The sequence below is a fragment of the Mauremys mutica genome, chromosome 3 (genome assembly GCF_020497125.1).
Source record: "Mauremys mutica isolate MM-2020 ecotype Southern chromosome 3, ASM2049712v1, whole genome shotgun sequence".
NCBI lineage: Eukaryota > Metazoa > Chordata > Testudines > Geoemydidae > Mauremys > Mauremys mutica.
The window spans coordinates 166,923,222-166,945,346 of record NC_059074.1 but is presented as its reverse complement, the minus strand read 5'-3'; the positions used below and the strand labels follow the sequence as shown (position 1 = coordinate 166,945,346).

At 42.0% G+C, this 22,125-nt stretch overlaps 1 protein-coding gene and 1 long non-coding RNA gene across 4 annotated transcripts in view; one reads left to right on the top strand and one right to left on the bottom strand.

Moving 5' to 3' along the window:
* Positions 1–15,842, top strand: part of DTL (denticleless E3 ubiquitin protein ligase homolog) — a 40,867-nt gene extending 25,025 nt beyond the window's left edge. For both annotated transcript variants that reach the window (XM_045010150.1, XM_045010151.1), the window contains 4 exons: positions 5,144–5,233; positions 7,698–7,836; positions 12,016–12,878; positions 15,704–15,842. In XM_045010150.1, coding sequence (XP_044866085.1) covers positions 5,144–5,233; positions 7,698–7,836; positions 12,016–12,878; positions 15,704–15,772 — 1,161 coding nt within the window. In that variant the 3' untranslated portion in view covers positions 15,773–15,842. The remainder of the gene's footprint in view (positions 1–5,143; positions 5,234–7,697; positions 7,837–12,015; positions 12,879–15,703) is intronic.
* LOC123366560 overlaps positions 12,732–22,125 on the bottom strand; it is a 66,403-nt gene continuing 57,009 nt past the window's right edge. Inside the window, exons 3-5 of one of the 2 annotated variants that reach the window (XR_006578139.1) lie at positions 21,068–21,145; positions 16,266–16,431; positions 12,732–13,156 (exon numbers count right to left, since the gene is read on the bottom strand). This is a non-coding gene — a long non-coding RNA (uncharacterized LOC123366560). Of the gene's footprint in view, positions 13,157–16,265; positions 16,432–21,067; positions 21,146–22,125 lie in introns of those variants that run through there. The other variant, XR_006578140.1, reaches the window with a different exon arrangement.

Here is a 22,125-nt window from a genome sequence, read left to right as displayed (position 1 = left end):
TAAGAGAGGCATTCTCAGACAAAGGGACAAATGGGTACAATCTTTAGGTGACTGTTTGTGTAAGTTTTTTGTGTAACTCTTCAGATTATGCTGTTTAATGCTGCAATGAATCCTGGCTGGAGTGTCTTTCAATAACATATAGGGTGACCAGATAGCAAGTGTGAAAAATCGGGACAGGGGGGTAGTAGGGGCCCATATTAAAAAAAAAAAAAAAGCCCCAAATATCAGGACTATCCCTATAAAATCGGGACATCTGGTCACCCTAATACCATATTAGTGTTCCTGGGGTAAAGTTTGAGGCATATTGATTGTAAGAGCAGGAAATCAGTGAATTTGGAATCCTGTGTCTTAACTGGCCACGAGACTTTTTTTCTCAGTCTTAGAATTGTTATTGCTGTCTCCATTTTACATTAGCACCATTGGCCTAAACGCAGCCACTCTCATGCAGGAAGCTCCTGCCGTTTCTGATCAGTATTGCTGATTTGCAAAGTAGACTTTTTGCACACACACCCCCCCCAAGTTCTCTTACTTGGATTTCCTTATCCTGGCAGCTGCCCTGTGGTGGTAGATTTCAATAGATAGGAACCTATTTAAGTACCAACCACAACTTAATCCACATTAGGGTGAATCTTCACTTTTATCTCTAATTCTGCGTTCCATGCCCAAACCCTTTGCCAACTCCCCTCCCCCAAGTAACCCTTTCATGGCACTGTGCAACCTCTACACTGTCTTCTGTTGCTCAGAGACAAAATTCATCCCCTTACAGGGGATGAGAGAGCTATTTAAATGTGGCTCACTTGACCTATATCCAGTCAGCCAATCGGCTTCAAACATACTTGCATGCGCACTTCTGAATTCCTTGGTTTAGTCATATTCACTACCAAATGATGTATCTGATGTGATGCTTTCACTCCTGCCCATACCTAACTCAACATTTACCTTCTAATATCAGGCACTGGCAAAGTCAGCTGTCCGAAAATTGAACCTGCCTTGCTTTCCCAGCCTGCTCTCTTTTCACTATGGGTTTGGAAATAAAAGCAAAGTTAGGAGTGCTGAGTATGGACAACTGCAGTCTTGGCTCAGGCTCGTAGCCATTTTGGGTCTGAGAGATGCGTTCTTGTAAGGTCCGTGGCTGCTTCTTTAGGAGTAGCAGCGCCGCAGTGATGTGTCTGCTTTCATAGCAAAAGTAATAGGTATCCACTTAGGCTTATCCACGCCAGGCCCTTCAGTGGTTCATAACGTACCAGGCTTATCCAGCAAATGGGCTGTGTGATCTTGCATTGCACATTTCAAGCCCATGTTTTTAAAAAGGTTCCCTGGAAACTATGCTGGGAATGCCACAGGAATATTTAAGGGCTTCATAAAATTCAGAAAAAATGGATTTAAAACCCATCTGTTTATTTTTATAAGATTCCCAGTGCTGTAGCATGTGGATGCCAAACATTAATTAAAACAAATATATGACAGGTGGTCAGATGACCACTATTATGTTAACTTTGTGGCTACTTTATGTAGTGGTAGTATTCTCTACACTGACAATCGAAAATTTATCACAAATCCAACCTACTCAGATTCCTTCCTGTGCCCTGAAGGCTGCCAGACTTTATTGATTTTGATGTAAACATACTACTGGGATGATCAGTGCCATAGAAAATATATGGCCAGCTGCTCTGAGAAGCATACAAGTGAGCTGCCAACAGAGACAAAGGCTAGCCTCGTATTTTCAAACTGGGAGGAGATTCTGAGAAGAGGCTCTGTCTGGGCCAATTCAGAGGTAGGTAAAAGATAATTTAATGAGGACATTGTCCACCCAAGACATTTCCAGGAGACTCTTGATCAGTAGTGGGATGTAGTACCTAGGTCAGGAAATGCCATGGACAGAGGTTATTGCTGAACAGACAAAGAGCACCTTGTAGTTCCATGTTTCAGCATGTGACATCACTTGCATGTAGTGAGCACTTCAAGAAAAGCAACTGCTGGTCCCGTAATCAGTTGCATCTGTAAGAACCCTTGCATTCAGCTTAGCATTAGGGGTAGGGATGGAAAGTATTTATTTTAAAATGGACATCTGACTTTGAACCACTAACTGACCAGGAACAGGAAGAAACTTCCTTTACAGCCAGGTGGTTCCATAACTGTACTTTTCTTTGAACCATCTGGTACTGGCCACTGTCAGAGAAGACAGGATACCAGATTAGGAGGACCCTTGGTCTGATTTAGTGTCATACTTAGTATGTTCCTGTGTAGTCTGATGTGTACATAATATAAGACATATCCTGAATCCCAGTAGATAGGCAATTGGCTATCAGTTTTTATATCTATATGTACATCTTGGCATCCTAATGACATAATAAAACAAGGGGAACAAAGCACCTGTGATGCTGATTTTACCAGAACCCAAAGGATACAGCATCAACAACTGAGTTTGTACTCTGTTCCTCCCTCCCCCCCAAACCCATTCAGATACAAATGCCTTGGTCCTCATCTCACTCGCACTGGTGGAAATTATGTACAGCTTCATCAATGTCAGTTAAATTATATCAGTGTGAAAACAGTACAGGAGCAGGATCTGGCCCAGTGAGAATAATTCTCTCCTTCCGCCCTCTTGTCAGTAGTCAAGGATTATTAAATGTCTTGCGACACGCAGTAAAAATCTATTAAATGTAAACTAAGGTGTTCTTTGTACCAAGAACTCCTTCAGTTTATTCCTTAAATGGGATTTTAGTTTCCATGGTATTGCACGTTTTGGCAGAGAAGGTTATATTCTCAACAGGGCATTTAATAGATATTTAGTCAAGTGGTTGCCTCCACCATGCCACACGCATACTGGAAAAAAAGCCTGTTATGAACCATTTAGTTCAGACAAACATTTAGTTCAGACAAACTTTAAATACTCTACTTAAGAATCTTAACTACAGCTTTTCAGGCTGCCATGGCAAGAAATAAAAGTTTGACAAGAAAAGGAAATTGATCAAGAAACTAGAAGCCGTCCCTGATATTTTGCATTTATCTTTGTAAATCTGTGTATAAAACCACCTTTTCCCACTTGCTAAAGAATCTATTAAATGTACTTAGTCATCAGTGCAAATCCCACATCTAATGTCACATCGCTACTGGTGACTCATAACTTCAGGAAACCTGCTTAAAGTCTGCAAGATAAAAAGAACCTTAAATCTGATTTCTTGCTCTTGCTTGGTTGTGGCAGGGCTAATATTAGCTTCAGATAAGTCAGTCTCTGGTTAATGGCTGGTCTCATGAGCTGTGATAAAGATTGTAGGTCAGGAGAAAGGTGTCTTAAACAGGGGTTCAGTTTCAAAGGTGTATCATATTGGGGTTCAGTTTAATCTATGTGTGTACTGTATCGTCTCATAACCTTTTTTTTTTAAAGGAACCTTGATGGTGTTGCTATCTTATTGTAAAGTTAATTATAGGTTAGCCGGCTGTAAGACACACTGGAACTTGCCAACTACATGAACAACTAGCTCTGAAGCAAGTAGTAAACTACCAAATTCTGCTTCTTTTTGAAGTAGGTCCTGGGTTTAAGACTTCCTGTTGCTTTATAAATGTCACCTTCTACTCAGCATAGAATCTGAGTAGGCAAACTTGCTCCCAACAGGAGCTACTGGAACCTTAAATGGATCATGCTATTCCATGTAGCAATGTGCTTGTGCAAGGCGCTGGATTGACATCCATGGAGACAAGTCCTATGTATAGCAGAGAGTCCTATGCAAGTTTTCCCAGGCACTGTCAATACACTCCACCCTGAACCAGCTGCTTCATCTCGAGGAGCGAAATGCTAATTTGTTCTTAGAGCTTATTCAGGCCCTTGCCTTTCTGCCAAGACTGCCAACAGGGTACTAATTGTGAGGGTGTGTATTTTTAGATGGGGCTGTCAAATCCACGAGGAACTGGACTGAGGCCACCAACTTATTTCACATAGGCTACTAAGTAACTGTCAGACAGTAACTACTTTTACTCATGTCATCGGTGTGAAATTGATTTCTCCCCTGCTTTGAGCCATTCAGTTCTATGTGGAGCATTGTTGTCAATAAATGCAGAGAGACTGTGCTGAATTCTTGGGAATAAGTGATACTTTCCAAGATACAGTAGAACCCCAGAGTTACAAACACCTTGGGAATGGAGATTGTTCGTAACTCTGAAATGTTCATAACTCTGAACAAAACGTTATGGTTGTTCTTTCAAAAGTTTACAGCTGAACATTACATTACTTAATACAGCTTTGAAACTTTACTATGCTGCTTTTAACTATCTTAATTTAAATCAGGGGTCGGCAGCCTTTCAGAAGTAGTGTGCCAAGTCTTCATTTATTCACTCTAATTTAAGGTTGTGTGTGCCGTTAATACATTTTAACATTTTTAGAAGGTCTCTTTCTATAAGTCTATAATATATAACTAAACTATTGTTGTATGTAAAGTAAATAAGGTTTTCAAAATGTTTAAGAAGCTTCATTTAAAATTAAATTAAAATTCAGAGCCCCCCCGGACCGGTGGCCAGGACTCAGGCAGTGTGAGTGCCGCTGAAAATCAGCTCACGTGCCGCCTTTGGCACACGTACCGTAGGTTGCCTACCCCTGATTTAAATGAAACAAGCACAGAAACAGTTTCCTTACCTTGTCAAATCTTTTTTTAAACTTTCCCTTTATTTTTTATAGTTTATTTTTAACAGAGTACTGTATGGTATGTCCTTTTTTTTTTTTTTTTTGGTGTCTGCTGCTGCCTGATTGTGTACTTCTGGTTCCAAATGAGGTGTATGGTTGACCAGTCAGTTCGTAGCTCTGGTGTTCGTAACTCTGAAGTTCTACTTTACCTAGGCATGGAGGATAGGCTTGTGACTAAAGTACAGGCATTAAGGAGATCTGTGTTCTCTTCTCAACTCTGCCACAGACCTTCAAGCATGACCGTAAGCAGGCAATTCTAATCTCTTTGTGCCTGAGATCTATATAAAATGGAGGAAATACTTGCATACCTCGGAGGGGTGTTTGGAAGCTTATTTCACTGTAGAGTGTTTTGAGATCCTTGATGAAAGACACCACTGTATTCTACTTCAGCAGAGTGGAGCCTTCCTTAATGATGCTTTTGATGCTGAAATCCAACTGAATTTAAATTGTGGATTGGTTTTTTAGATTTCTGAGCCCCATCTTCCTCCCATGATGCTCCTTGGTCACTCTCAAGAGGTTACCTCTGTTGCCTGGTGTCCTTCAGACTTCACTAAGGTTAGTTTCTAGAAAAACTGTGTTTTGGAATCTCCTGTGAAACCAATGAATGAAGGACCAGATGTGACCACCATAATGTTTGTTTTACAAAACTTGAGGGGGGTGTTTTGACCGGCAACGGAATCTTCTCTGTATGGAAAGCCTTGTTGAAAAGAGAATGGCATAGATGAACTGGCTTGCTACACTTTTCCCTTCACATAGAGTTAGAGCTAATCGGAAATGTTTTCATGAAAATTCCTAAGACAGTTTAGTGCTGTGAGTTTAAAGTCTAGATAATTTTTTTCATTTTTTGAAATATTCCACAGAAATTTTTTTAAAAATCAGAATTTTCAATTATTTTTCATTTTTAAAAAGTTTTCTATTTTGATAAACACTACCAAATCACTAAGCCAACCAGTCAAAATTGGTGATTACTTTAAAAAAACAATCCTGCAAACAAAAAAGCAGGTAATGGTAAACAAAATTTTCAGTGAGAAATGGAAAATTTAAAGAAAATAAAAATGTTTTTTGCAAAAATATTTGATTTTTGGGAGGGAGGCCATTTTTTGTGGCATCAAGTCACATTGCCCGCACTACATTTTCAACGAAATCCTCAAGTGCATACAGTATGATGCTGTCCTGAATTTTTTTTCAGGTAATTTGAGTCCTTTGATAACTATTAGTAACTTGGAAAAGTCTGTTCCTGGAAATGTATGAAATCCTTTCCTGATGGAAACTGTCCTGCTAACAAATATGTTGATAATTGATTAATCTAAATGTTATAGTGCCAAAATTTGAAGCCATTTATTCAAGGTCTTCATATGCTGATGAGTTTTGTTGATGTCTTCTGCTGTCTGTCCACTGATATGTTTGCAAGTCTACTGCAGAGCAGTGAGAGCTTTAGTGGGAGGATGGAAAGAACATTAATGTCTGTTCTTTCAATAAGCCATATTGAGTCTGTCAACATGACTCCTAATTCAATGCTAAATCCGAGAGCTTCACTGTCCTGGACCATACCTTAACAAAAACGCAAGGGTCAGCATTAGTGGTTCCCCAATATGGCCATCACTGGATGGGAGGGAATTGTTGGCATGGGGAGTAGGGTTAAGAGACCAGTCTAGCTCCAAATCAGGAATAAGCCCCTCCCGCAGCTATGATATCCGAGGAGTCCCATAGGGTTTCTTGCTGGCGGTTTCAGTTGCCCCTCTGCCCAACATTGTTAATCGGCTAGTTTCTCTAGGAATCACAGTAGGCCCTCAGGAGGGATTTGAATTAGGATCGGGTAGTGGCTTTGCAGACAAGCTCAAGAAGTACTTTCCAGTTGTAGGGGTGGCATAAGAATTACAGTGCTGGATCAGACCTATGTTCCATCAAGTCCAGTATCCTGACCATAGTAGCACGGGAGAAGAAAACAAACAGGGCATTAAAATCTGGGCCAATGTAAAAGGAGTCAAAGGCAGTTCAGAAAGGAGTGGTGGTTAGGCAGGTACTCGAATGCAATGACAAGAAACTTGAAGTTGATGCAGAGGAGATGAGGAGCCAATGGAAAGACTGGAAGAGGCGAGTGATGTGGTCTGAACCCCAGGCAAGGAAGACAAGCCTACCAGCAGAGTTTTGTAGCGCTGATGTTGGTGTTGGGGAGGCCAGAGGAAAAGCATCTTGATTACTGTGAACATAGGCCATAGCGCTTCCTTTTTTACTAATTCCCAGGTGAATCACTGTATATATAGTACAAAGGGAGATCAATAAAAGTTCTGATGCTTGTTTGGCAGGTTCCACTGATTATTTGGAAGAGCGACATGCCATTTTATAGGGATCTGCTGAACCTAAACTTTAGTCCTGTCTCTTGCTTTTCTGTACCAAGTGCTACTGACACTGGATGATGGCAAAGTCTGCAAAGACTGCGTAGTGACACAATCCCTTTCCAGCGTTTATCCTTGCTCCAACGTTACCTGTTTAAAACACTGCAAATGTCTGTCCCCAAGCCAGGAAAGGTGAGGAGTGAGAGAAGGAGCATTGGACACTGATGCAAAATGTTGAATTCATATCTTCTGCTGTCTGTTTCCTCCTGGAACATGAGCTTTGGATCGTGTTTGGATTTCTGCTATTATTTACTGAGTTACTGAAATGTCAATAAACAAATACTGCATATATTGGCACTTGTGGAGCAAATGGCTGCCTGCCACAGAATCTTCACAAAGCAAATGGGGAGGCTGCGATTTCTTTGCCATAAAAGGGATAGATGGAGGCTTTCTCCTGTCAGATCACATTCAAGGGAAATAGATAGCTTTTTCCTCTGGTACAGTAATTAGACAGCATTTGTTTTTCGCTGGAAGTTGATTTACCTATTTGTTAGTGGGCAGGGAGAGCTCAGTGCAGAACACTTATTGGCACAAAGTACTGAGAGTACCAACTCTCTTGGATTGATTTGCCAGTGACTGGGATCTGGCTTCACAGTGGTCTAACCTACTGACTTATGCTGTAGATCGCCACATGTTCTGATGACAACACTGTGAGGATTTGGCGCTTACGGCGTGACCGTGATAAGGAGAGACTGACATCAGGCAAAGTCAACTTGGTAGGCTGGGTCTCTCAGAAGAAACCAGAAGAGCAAAATGGAATAGGTAAGGCCCTTAGGGGTATTTTGTCTGACAACATAGGAACAGTACTTCTGTGTATTTACTGGTTCAGCAAAAGCTTTCCTATTGGCTATTGCTCTTCATTTCTGTAGAAATGTGAATTCATGCATTTGCCCAGGCTTGACGTACCATCCAGTAAAGGGCTGGTACTGCATATGCAGCCCTAGAGCTTTGAAATTTTCCTCTTGCCCAGCGGATGAATTCAATTAAATAACACTGACTTCCTCTCTTTTTGTTTTTAAACAAAACAAAGCACTCCCTTTCTACAGGACAAAGGTGCCTTTTCAACATTCCAGACCTATACACACCTGCTTCTAAACTCTTACATTCCATTAGAAATGTAATCTTAATTTGACTCCGTCTTGCTGTAAATTATTGTTTGGCTTTCTAAAATGCACCTATTCTTTTCACCACTGATGTGTGTACATGGAAATCTAGTCACAGATATTCTAAAATAAACCAAAAATAAATGCAAAGTGGGATATGAAGATAGCTGTATCAGAAACACAGAATTTTTTTAAATTTGGACCAAAAATGAGTTGGCAGTGGCTGGTTGGTGTCATTTCCTGTGTTGGGCTATCTCCCTCTACTGACTTTCCAAATGAGCTTCACCTTCATTGTTGTTAATACAAGTGGAAGGTTTTGTAATCCCCCTGACTAGGATAACATTAAAATTAGCTTTCTGCCAGTCGTAACTGTCTTGCAGGAAGCTTGAGGGACAATAGGTGGGTAAGTGCCAGCTCTCTTCCATAGTTGCTCACCACACGCATACACGTGCTTTGTTTCAGTGAGCTGCTGAGAAACTATTTCACATTCTATTCCCTCAGAAATAAATATGGACACTTGTCTTGTCGAGAAGCTTGAAAACCCAAAGCTGCCTGGACCCTGGATCTTTACAAATCGAATTTGGCAGTTATACTAGATAAAATATGATTTCTCTTTGTTCTCTATGCATTAAAACAACCCAGGAGGGAAGAGGAAGCACACAGACCGTGTGTATGCAACAGCAGGCTTCCCACTGACCATGACTCTTTGAACGCAAAACACATGCTGTTAGGATACGGGAGCTATCTGCAAACTGATTCATAGTTGGCTAACCAAATAGCATTTCAGGACTGTTGAGATGAAATCTAGATTGCATCCTACCCATTTAAATGGAACAAATTGTGAAGCTGTGGCTGTGTGTTGACTGTTGACCTGCACTGTGGCATGCAGCAAACACAGCTTCCTTCCCTTGGGAAATTATGTATGTAAATTTGCTAAGTGATATTAATTTCTCTGCACTTCATGTAACCAGAATAGCTAGAGCTGGGCTGTCTCTTGAATTTGTGATTCTTTTGATTCTTGAAGCCCATAATGTTGCTGAAGAAAATTGATGGGGTGAGAGCAAGAGAGGGAGAAATCCCCACTGTTAGTATACATTGTGCATTTATCTGTCTGAGTCCTACAGAGACATACATCATTCATTTGACTGGCAGCTTGGAAGAGGCTTGCACTCAGCCTTAAATATAACAGCCTTGTAGAATTGTTGGAGAATGGTATCAATGGCAATAGACTTGACTTGTTAATAGAATTTGAGGTCTGAATGTTTGACTGGTGCACAAACTGCTACAAAAAAGCTTGCTGCTTCTATCCTGTTTCCCAGCACTGGGAATATAGGCATTTGAATCACAGGCTGCCTTTAATCATCACCATCAATCCAGCATCTAAATCAAGATAGCTTCCACTTTTCCAGAGGTAGTGACTCCAGAATATATTTTTCAGTCTGCCATGGTTGTGGGCAGCCACATCCTCGTTCCAGCTCATCACTCCACATTTCTAGTGTATGAATTTGTAGCTAATCACTAGTGAGAGAGGGGGTTGCTGAGATCACTACTACCCTTCTTCCACATCTAAGAGCTTACATTTTAAGCACAACTAATTCTCCAGCTGAGATAATATAGTCCTGTAAGTAAGTGCTCATTAAGGCCAAGATTAAAAGACCAAATCTTAGTAGTGACCCTGCTATGAGTTCATAATAACTTGTTTCAGTCTGGATTAATAAACATCATTGGGAAAGGAACATTTAACTCCACTTTGTGCTGTAAAGTGGTTGACATTTGTATTCTTTTTTTGCTCAGCACATGAATTTAAAGGTGTAGAGACATTGTTGGGCAATATTATATTGAGACTCTTCAGGAAGGATAAGGATAAAAAAAAGCTTTATGTATAGTGTAGGAGTACTTGTGGCACTTTAGAGACTAACAAATGTATTGTAGCATAAGCTACAAAATGGGCCATTTTCATTACCACTACAAACAGTTATTTTTCTCTCCTGCTGACAACAGCTCATCTTAACTGATCACTCTCCTTATAATGTGTATGGTAACACCCACTGTTTCATGTTCGCTGTGTGTGTATATATATATATATATCTTCCTTCGGTATTTTCCACTACATGCATCCGATGAAATGAGTTGTAGCCCATGAAAGCTTATGCTATAATAAATTTGTTAGTCTCTAAGGTGCCACAAGTACTCCTGTTCTTTTTGCAGATACAGACTAACATGGCTACTACTCTGAAACCTATGTATAGTGTGTTATTGAGAAGTTATGTAGGTGTTTACACTATGCACATTATCTCACAAGCAAGTACAACATTCTAAAGAAAATGGCACTTCATTCACACAAGACTTCAGCATCCTAATTAAGTACTTTACCGCATCACAGCTAATGCTGAGAATTAAGAGTTTCAGACTAAATCCCTGGTATGCAGAAAATGTTTAGAGCCCTTTTGCTCCTTGGTGAAACAGTGTGCTTAAGGTAGCTAACGTGCTGTCTTATTTAATTGTACCACCTCAAGTTTAGGGCCAAAAAGGTTCCTTCAGATACATGACATTTCAGCATCTGAAAAGCAGACCCTGGACACACATTAGTACATCATCTCTCTTCAGAGTAAAATATCTCTTTAAAAAACAACTTAATAATTACTGATTTGTTTTGGCCTGAGATGTAGCTTAAATGCATGCCGCCCTCAGATTTATTGTGGGATTCCTGGTGCACAGCTGATAAACACTGATGACTGTGCTTTGCTTTACAACGCAAGATGTGGGCATGCAGTTGAGTAGACGGATTTATACGCAGTTTATTTCATAACATGCTGATGATTTCAATAGCCACACTGTTCTATACGTACATGGAAATTGCTTATTTAAAAAAAAAATCACTCATTTGTCATGGCAACCAATCCATCAGTTACTTTTATCTTCCTTGGACTCTAAGACCTCGTACAAGATGTGGGGAATTTCTAGCCTGTCCCTTTGCACTGTAAATAACTGACTGCTACCCAGTAATATATCCTTGCAGAATATTCTCCAGCAAAAGGATAGAAGGAGAAATGGGAAACCTTTCTTAGCTCTCACCTTATCTATCTTACTGGTGTATGAAAGCCTAGTTGGGACAATTATCCATAATGGAGAGCATTCTAATCAAAGGCTTCATCTATATTACAACTAGTTGTGGGACTGGGTTGCAATGTCACCTGAGCTGGTTAAAAACCACTTGTAAATTGTAATGTAGATGAGATCTGATCAAGTCTCCATAACTGAACTAAAGCGTTGGACAGTTCTGGATTTTAAGTGAGCTACAGGGACACAGGTCACATCTACAAAACTTCTAACTGCACTAAATCCTGACTCAGTTATAGCTATTGTACAGATTGGTCCTCAGGGAAAAAATAACTGGGCTGAGGCACTTTCTAAAAATATGCTTCCCTCTCTTCCCATTGCGGCTGTGCTGGGAGGCCAGATTACACTGGACAAGGTCAATGACTAAAATACGTCTTGATTCTTCTGTTCATTTTAGTCCTCTGACTGCAGCTCTTTTAAGAGGTGCCAGTTACAACTAAGGTAGACGAGTGCCATCAAATAAGCATCCTATGTTCTGTGGAGTTTTCAAAAGTGCTCAGTATTGGCCCAACTCTGCTGCTGTTGAAATCACTGGAAGCTTACAGGTGTTTAGATCCAGGGTGGGGAGCATTAGACAAATAGGTAAGCTGCTAAATTCAGATTCTGAATGTCCCAGAGTCTGGGGGGCTTCTTTAAGGTCTAACTTGAATCTGTCTCTCTTCACTCGTTGTTGCTGTACTGTGACATTCACTTGACTGTTTTGTTTCTCTTCCATCAGTACTACCAGTCAGCACGCAGAGAACTCCTGCAAAAGTCTCCATGGTGGGTAGCCCATGCATTTCCTCACCCCGGCCAGCAGCTTGTGCTCCCAGCTATGCCGGGGACCTTCCTCTTTCTACCAACACTCCAACATTCTCTCTCAAAAACCCAACAGTCGAGGCCCACACTCCAGCGAAGCAAAGCCAAGCCATATCAGGAACTTCTCCCAAACCATCATCTTCCACCAAGATGTCCATTAAACACTGGGTTACCAGGACTCCGTACTCCTCTCCACCAGGGATGGGAACAAAGACGCCTTCTCCAAGAAAAGCCCTGGCAGAGGTCATACAAGGTCTTCCAGAGGCAGTTAGCACCCCCATAGCATCACATTCACAGTTTGAGAAGCGAGCCAAAAGGAGGCTGGAGTCCAGCAAGGGAGATCACATGGGGCAGAAGTGTCTGAAAGGCTGCAGTTGTGTGACTGAGCTGGACCCAGTGGCTAAAAAATCCAAGCTGGATTTGTGCTTCTTGGCAGCAGGCCAAAAGGCCTGTAGTGAAGACTGTCTGAGCCTCGCTGAGTTGAATAATAGAACTGAAGACTGTGGCCAGAGCCCAAAGGAGACATCCCTTCCTGAAAGCCCTCTTAATCAGGCAGGCTTCCAGACTCCCCCTCTTCCTTTAAAGAACTCCTGCAGGAAAGGGGCTGGTGTACTGGACAAAGAGAACAGTTCACCTGGGAAAAAAACCTGGCTGTCTGCAATGGGAGAGAAGCTGAAGACTAGCAAGGCCAGTAGCCAAAAAGTGTCAGGCAACAGCCCACCATCCTCTCGGAGTCCCAGCACAAGACAAGAGGCAGCGACTGCAGCCAGTCCATCAGGATCTGTAAGTAGACTAGGCATGGTTACAACAGCAGAGAAATGGTTGAATTCTGGGTTCTGTTCTCTCCTTGCTGTGTTGCACAACTCCCATTTGCAGGCAGTTAACTTGTGCATCAAAAGGAGCATCAGACCTCATTGCTTGTGGGGAGGAGGGGAAGGGGAAAGGAAGGAAGGGAAATCTGATATAACAAGCCCCAGAATCTCTGCCATACAGGGTAACGATGTTATCCTTCAGTGCCACCCGCACTCTTGGGAGAGAGAAACAGAACTCATGTTGCTCATCTGAAAATGATTTAGAACAGAGTATTGGAAAATGCTGATTATCTATGACACTGGCACTTACAGTGCTCTACTCTGAACTCTGAAAATAACAGCACGCACTTGACAGATCTGCTACTTACATGTATTCACAGCCATATCTGCCCACTTACGTGACATAAATTGGCCCCCACTAGCACTGCAGACCCAACTCAGCTTTTGGAGAAAGTGAGCTGAATTTTATTCTAGCTCTTGTATCAACAGAATTTGTATGTCTGTAACAATTGTGGGACTAAATTCTACCCTCGGTTACATCTGTGGAAAAACCATTGAAAACAAAGGGATTGTACAACTGTCAGAGGGCAGAACTTGGCCTGCAGACTCCTTACTATTTGTGTTGTGCAAGAAAGCAGGAACCCAGCCTGACTTTCAGATCCTAGGGTGAGTTTGCAGACTGGTTAAAATGGGTGGCATATGAGGAGTTTTTTGTGCTTTAGAGCAAATTCTCAATTTGCGTGTTGTCATTGAATCAATACACATGGAATCCCATGATGCCTGTGACTTCCAAAGTCAGTTTTCAGAAGACTGCTGAGCTTTGTTTATAAAACTGATAACTGAGATATGATTATACAATCTTTAAAAAAAAAACGAGGAGTCCTTGTGGCACCTTAGAGACTAACAAATTTATTTGGGCCTAAGCTTTCGTGGGCTATAACCCACTTCATCAGATGTATGAAATGAAAAATACAGGAGCAGATATAACGGATATATATAAAGGATGGGGGTTGCTTTACCTAGTGTGAAGTCAGTCTAATGAGATAAATCAATTAACAGTAGGATACCAAGGGGGGAAAAATAACTTTTGAAGTGGTAAGAGAGTGGCCCATTACAGACAGTTGACAAGAAGGTGAGAGTAACAGTAGGGAGAAATTAGTATTGAGGAAATTAAGTTTAGGTTTCATAATGATCCAACCACTCCCAGTCTTTATTCAAGCCTAATCTGATGGTATCTCGTTTGCAAATTAATTCCAGTTCTGCAGCTTCATGTTGGAGTCTGTTTTTGAAGTTTTTTTGTTGAAGAATTGCCACTTTGAAGTCTGTTATTGAGTAACCAGAGAGATTGAAGTGTTCTCCTACTGGTTTTTTAATGTTATGATTCCTGATGTCAGATTTGTGTCCATTTATTCTTTTGCGTAGAGACGGTCCAGTTTGGCCAATGTACATGGCAGAGGGGCATTGCTGGCACATGATGGCATATAACACATTGGTAGATGTGCAGGTGAATGAGCCCGAGATGGTGTGGCTGATGTGGTTAGGTCCAATGATGGTGTCCCTTGAATAGATATGTGGAAAGAGCTGGGACCAGGGTTTGTAGCAGGGTTTGGTTCCTGGGTTGGTGTTTTTGTTGTGTGGTGTGTAGTTGCTGGTGAGTATTTGCTTCAGGTGGGGGGCTGTCTGTAAGCGAGGACTGGCCTGTCTCCCAAGGTCTGTGAGAGTAAGGGATCGTCCTTCAGGATAGGTTGTAGATCCTTGATGATGCACTGGAGAGGTTTTAGCTGGGGGCTGTAGGTGACAGCTAGTGGCATTCTGTTACTTTCTTTGTTGGGCCTGTCCTGTAGTAGGTGACTTCTCCGTACCCTTCTGGCTCTGTTATTTATTAGTTATTTTTCCTCCCTTGGTATCCTGCTGTTAACTGATTTATCTCGTTAGACTGACCTCACGCTTGGTAAAGCAACCCCCATCTTTTCATGTATTTATATCTGCTCCTGTATTTTTCACTTCATACTGAAGTAGGTTCTAACCCACGAAAGCTTAAGCCCAAATAAATGTGTTAATCTCTAAGGTGCCACAAGGACTCCTTATTTTTTTTGCTGATACAGACTAACACGGCTACCACTGAATACTATCTTTAGTTACACCAGAATTTGAAACTTGATGGTAGAATATAATTTGGGCTACAAACTATCTTTGAAATTGTCATAATGACTAGGGCTTATCTTGGTAAAATCCCTTCTTATTGAACTAAGATTTGTCTCACACCAGCATTTGGGCTCATACAGAGTGCTAACCATACAGGCCATTCAGTAATGCACTTCAGAGACTTAGTCCTTTCATGATTGAATGTCTTTCTAAACCACATACTCTAGCTCTACCTCAAGTTGGTCTTGATGCAAATGAAAAATCTATGGCCCCAGACTAAATTATCATAATGATGTTTTCTGGTGTTAAAATCTATGACATTTTGTATCTGGTGCAGACAGGGTAAAAACTAGAGCCTCCGGCTCTTCTCATAGAACAGAAGGGTAACTCCAGGATTTTAGCAAATGTTTCCTGTCGCTAAATAGGATCCGAATGTCCCAGAAGCCATACAAATTACTGCAAAGAACATAGTGGTTGTCCTTTTAACAGTATGTAACTTGGCAGCTCCTCAGCATAGGCAAGCTGTCGCAGTTATCGAGGGGAGAAGCTTAAAAGACTTTTACAGTGCGTCCAGAGTTTAACCTGGAAAAACTAGATGGGGACATCTACTGTCAAATACACATGTTTATACTTGACTTGAATCTCTTCTAGGTTGCAGTCACTTCAGTTTCCATGAGGAAGATCTGCACGTACTTCCATCGAAAGTCACAGGATGACTAGTGCAGTGTGCTGCATTTGAAAGGAACTGTAGCCCTGATTGTTGACACACCACTGGTGCTACCAAGAGTGGATTTAGCAACACAGAAGGAGGAAGACACTAGGATTAGCCAATGCATTGTTGGCCCTTAATAAAGTTGGATTTTTTTTATTCTCTTGTTCTCTGAATTCTTTTATAAAATCTGTTACACTTTGTAGCCTCAAGTTAGTTCAGCATGAAACATGTAGAATGCTAATTAATGGAGACTCACACCATTAACATGAAGTAGGTGATGGATTTTAAAATATATGTTTTCTTTTAACACGTCACTCAGTTAAATGTTCCCCCGTGAGTTCTTTCTCACATGGCATCTGTGAAATGCTCTAGTTATCTTTGGAAACAGCATCTTTGATGTGTGTTATTAGCATAGTCAAATACAGCTTGTCAGTTGCTATTTGTTTTATGATGTCTGATCTTGAAACTTTTGTACTTAAGAGCACTATGCAAAACACATACCATCTCCTTTTGATAGCAGCTGAATAGAGATGTCTGTGGAGAAACTGTTGTTGCAGATAGACTGGAGCCACCATTTCTGCTAAAGGATATTTCTACAGCTTGTTCCTCTTGTATAGCAATGAGACTCCCATTTCAGCAAAGAAGCCTGTAAATGTGACTTAACTTCCTGTAAATATAAAACATTTTAATGTTCCAGAGTGTCTGTCTTACTTTTCCAGTGGTGCATGTGGTGCTTGCAGTGTGAGAAAAGATACAGCATAGCTAAGGGCATTTTTGCCTCCTTTTTAAAAAAAATTCCCCCTCCCACCATCTCCCAAGTTTGCTGCTTTCCATACTCCGGCCTCTGCTAACCCAAGGACACCCATGATAGTCTTGTAACCATGGAAAGCATGGCTGTCGAGGCTGGAAGGCCTGATCACCCCTTTTAAATCAAGTGTTGTCAAGGTCGGTTAGAAGTTATCAGATTTTAGTCTATCCCAAACAAAATTGGCTTTAGGAGAAAGCATTCCATACTAGCTTACTGACCTTTTATGGGTGTAAATTGTAGCATAACTGTCTTGATGTTGGAGGCAGAAAAAACACCCCACTTTACAGAGTTTAGGTTGTAATACTAATATTAATGCTTAAAAGGCTTGGATTGGAGAATAATGTATATAATTGTGTAGTGTGATTATGGTAGGCTGTCCCAAATGGGGTCAGGATTCTGCAGCTAAAGCTCTTTGTCACCACTGCTGGTTGTTCAAACTGAAACATCTTGCTGGTGCTAAAACATAATGTAGGGACACTGAGGTGTAATGAGCCAGACAGAATTCAAATAGATATGTTATGCTAATGATGACTAACTCACAAGTTACTGGTTCAATACAGGAGTAACTGGCTGAAATTCTGAGGTCTGTATTTTATGGGAGGTCAGACTAAATGAGCTAATGGTCCCTTCTTGCCTTAAAAATCTATGAAAGTCTGTCTATTTCAAGCCTCAGGATTGCAGACCTCCTGAACGTTATTTAAAGAAACACAACAGAATTAAGTCACATTTCTGTCTGAAACTTTTGCACCTACTAATGTTAAATGACATATTTCTATAACTGAAATGGATTAGAGGAGAAAAGTTGTATATATGACTGGTTTATATTTTACTGTGTGCATTGGAAAGCACTGTATGTACTCTGTTTCACTGAGTCTCCTGTATCACCAATTTCTCTTTACACAGCAAGGAGGGAGAGAAATACACTATGTATTTTTTTTTAAATGTGATAGTAAACCTGCACTGTTGGCAGGAAGACTCAAAGACAGGTATAGAACCTGACATTACTTTCTAATTTTTGTAACATTGACTTAGTTTCAAGTTGACAGCAGCCATCTAGCTTTGGAGAAATATCAAACTAACATTAAACTGGACAAATAAAATATACTTCAGCCATTTATTAAACCTCACTTCAAAAACTGGAACCTTTAAGTGGTGTCTGAGTCAATCTAATAGCTTGAGCTAAGACTAAAAAAGCCCGACACTTTGATGTTCAAAAGTAGCTCACCATTAAACTTGACCTTAAAGGGTGGGAGGAATTGAAACTTAACGTAGAGGGCAAACTAAAGTCACTAGGACAGTTTAATGTTCTGCTAAGTATCTTACATACTTGTAAGCAAACTCTGCTGATTTGTACTCTGTATTACCAGCAGTTTCATTGCATAACGAGTATAAACTCCCACAGAAATTCCATGGGTGTCCGCCCCCCGCCCCAACTTTGTGAGAGATTACAGTTGTGAGGGGACAGGATGGTGAGGGTGAAATTCTGGTCCTCTTGAAGAGAACCCCTCTCATACTTATCATAATATCTTCTACTTCTGGGAATAACTCCCACACCTAAACCCTTCTCATCTCTACTCCTCAGCTGATTATTCAGGGGTTTAGAAGTATAAATGGGCAAATACCTGGCCAGATAATCTTCAGTGGGAATGTGAGAGCCCTTCTCCTTTCATGGCAGCTCTGCACAGCTTCTTACCCCAAGCACACAAAATCAATTTGACTAACACTATGAAGACACAAAACGTAACTCAATCCCTTATTCTTATGTCGTCAAAGTGACACAGTCTGATCCTGACAAAAAGCTTAGCTCCAGGGGAATAGGAAAGGAATTGTTAGTATGAATCACTTGGTTTGTGATGTGACAGTCTCTTGTTTTCAGACTGCAGAGAGATGCATAATGTGGTTTAGACAACTAGTAATGTTTTTACCTGGGGCATCTGCTTAAGCATTTAATATGTATGTCCCCAAGGAACTGAACCCACCTGCCTGTCTTGAAAGAGCCAAATGTATTTCTAAAACGTTTTCTCCTACATGATCCCCAAATACTCTCTAGCCTCAGATGTCACAAAAAACAAATAAAAAATTCTCCATAATAAATTATTGCAAAATCCTAGTATTCTAGCTCTCCGCCGTTCCCTACAGAAGTGCTGGTTCTCTTCCCAATAGTCTTATGTGGTGTGCCTTACATTCTTTGCCATTTTTTTCATGCTGGGAATTCTGCTGCAGATGTCACATGTCCAGTCTGAATTGTCTGGCCTCTTAATTATGCCTTGGTTAGTCCTCCTTGTATCTTCCCTCTCCCTAGAGATTGATTTATATAAGTCACCTCTCAGAACTATACTGTTATGGTATTTGGTGAATATTTGCACACCTATTTTATTGAATGCGGCAAAGATATTTGCAAGAATTTAGATTGTGATGTGCTTCCTGAACCACTGGGCAAATAGAACTTTTTCAGAAATGCCTAAATGAGACGATAGGTAAAATTTTCAAGTGCCACCTAAATCACTTTTGAAAATGGGACTTAAGAGCCTAAATCACTTAGGCTTTTTTAAACGCGTGACCCATAATTGTGCTGGCAATGATATTGTGTTTCAGATGCACATCCCCTTTTAAGGAACAAAGAATCCTGTGGCACGTTATAGACTAACAGACGTTTTGCAGCATGAGCTTTCGTGGGTGAATACCCACTTCTTGCTTGCATCCGAAGAAGTGGGTATTCACCCACGAAAGCTCATGCTGCAAAACGTCTGTTAGTCTATAAGGTGCCACAGGATTCTTTGCTGCTTCTACAGAACCAGACTAACATGGCTACCCCTCTGATACTTGATCCCCTTTTAAGACTACTTATTGTGACTGTTGGAACTAGTGTCCATTTTCCTGTTAATGTTTGTGTCAGATTCTTCTGGCTGGTTAAATTAATTTGTTCCCATATGAAAGTTTTGAATGGTTGAACCTAGGATTAAATATCTATCCCAGGGGTCGGCAACCTTTCAGCAGTGGTGTGCCAAGTCTTCCTGTGTACACTCTAATTTAAGGCTTCGAGTGCCGGTAATACATTTGAATGTTTTTTAGAAGGTCTCTATAAGTCTATAATATATAACCAAACTACTGTTACATGTGAAGTAAACAAGGTTTTCAAAATGTTTCAGAAGCTTTATTTAAAATTAAATTAAAATGCAGATCTTATTAGTTTAGTGTGATCCTTGCCCTTGCTTTTCCTTGCTGAGTTTTCCAGTGTCTGGTGGCACCTATTTAGATACTTTAAGCTGCACACAGGCTTCTGAGTTATAAGCTGATAACCAGCTGGCAGGAGGTCAGCGGCTGGAACCCCAGATCGGCAGCTGAGGTGAGTGGAACTGGCAGCTGGTAGGGCTGAGCAGGGCTGGAGGCCTGGACCCTGTCTGGCAGGGGGCCTGCGCTGGAACTCCAACCGGAAGCAAGGTGATTGGGGCTGAGGGGACCCCAGCTGGCAAGGGGCCAGCAGCCAGAACCCCAGAGCAGCAGGGGGCTGACTGCCAGAGCTCTGGGGTTTCCACCACTGGCTCCTGCCAGCTGGGGTCTCAGCCCGCTGCCAGCCTAGGGTTCCTTCCCCCAGGCCAGCAGCGGGTACTGAGTGGGGCTGTGGAGGGGGGGCCCAGCTGGCAAGGGGCCAGCAGCGGGAACCCCAGAGCGGCGGCGGGCTGAGCAGCTCAGCCTGCCACTGCTCTGGGGTTTTGGCTGCTGGCTCCTTGCTAGCTGCGGTCTCAGCCCCCTGCCAGCCTGGGGTTCCTTCCCCCAGGCCAGCAGCGGGTGCTGAGTGGGACCCCAGCTGGCAAGGGGCCAGCAGCAGGAACCCCAGAGCGGCGGTGGGCTGAGCTGCTCAGCCCGCCGCCGCTCTGGGGTTTCCACCACCGGCTCCTGCCAGCTGCGGTCTCAGCCCGCTGCCAGCCTGAGGTTCCTTCCCCCAGGCCAGCAGCTGGGCTGAGTGGGACCGGCAGCAGGACCCCAGCTGGCAGGGGCTGGTGGTGGAAACCCCAGAGCGGCGGCGGGCTGAGCAGCTCAGCCCGCCCGCGTGCCATGAAAAATCGGCTCACGTGCCGTATGTTGCCGACCCCTGATTTATCCTGTTCTGTATTTGGGAATTTAATTGTGTGATACAATTTTGCTTTGGAAACAAGCATTCCCCAACCAGGAATTTACCATGAGAATCCATCAGACGCCCACACGTGCCACCATGTTCAGAGGTCCCTTTGTTGCAGTCACATGCACTTGGAAGTCTCTTCCAAAAGTGTCTGATCTTTCAATATTTGTCAAGGTCAAGTCTTAAAAAGACTTGTAGATTCCATTGCTTTGGCACTAGGTGGGAAGCAGGGCTTGGGAGTCTGTCTGTCCCCAGGTCTATTGTGCTCAAGACATTTTAATGCTGACTTGAGCACTTGTCTATATGAGAGGTAAATTGTCAGCCTCTAATTCTTTTCAGTCTCTCAGTTAGTAAAAGAAACAAATGATTTCTTACCCCAGTGTAGCATTTTTGTGCCATCATGCAGAAAACTATTACCCATTGACCTCCTTTGGATTTATTTGACTTTCCAGCCTGCAAGATAGACCAAATGTCAGATTTGGGGCATAGAAGGTGTTTTGTTACTCAGTAATCTCTTTCATGGGTTTGGAATAGCCATAGAGTGGCTTTGACCATAACCAGTGCTCTGTTTGGACAGTGGACAAAGCCAGAGATCATAGAAAAAAGTGAGCGAATAAAGCCAGTCCCAAGGATAGGAGGGAGCACACCTCCATGGTTTATTTTAAAGTAATTTGTCTAAAGGGATGCTGAAGGGGAATAGACCCAAAGTTCACTTAGGGGATTTTTTTTTCTTTGAAAAGGGGAGGTGGGGTGAGAAATAATGCTAGTAGCTTTCTAACCATGAGCTCTACCAGAGCCGGCTCCAGGCACCAGCTTAGCAAGCAGGTGTTTGGGGTGGCCACTCCGGAGAGGGGCATCACGTCCAGGTATTCGGCGGAGGGTCCCTCACTCCCATTCGGAGCGAAGGACCTCCCGCTGAATTGCCGCAGATCGCGGCTTTTTTTTTTTTTTTGGCTTCTTGGGGTGGCAAAACCCCTGGAGCCGGCCCTGAGCTCTACAATACTAAAGCAGCATGAACCTAGGAAGATGAAACCAAAATTCTGCTTGGGAATTTCTAAACTTCCAACTGGTTGTTTTTAAACAGAACAAAAATCTCTTAAAATTATGTAATTTTTTTTTGCATTTTCAGGTTAAGGAAATAACTCTCAGTCTGAGGCCATGAATAGATTACTGTAGAAAGATCCTGTTATCCCAGGCTTCTGCAGATATTCATAGATTTTGAAGGGACCATTATGATCATCTAATCTGACCACCTGCATAACACAGGACCCAATAATTTCTGCATCAAACCCGTAACTTCTGCTTGAGCTGTAGTACCTCTTCTAGGGCAGGTCTACACTACGGGGGAAAATCGATATAAGATACGCAACTTCAGCTACGTGAATAACGTAGCTGAAGCCGAAGTATCTTATATCGAATTACTTACCGTCCTT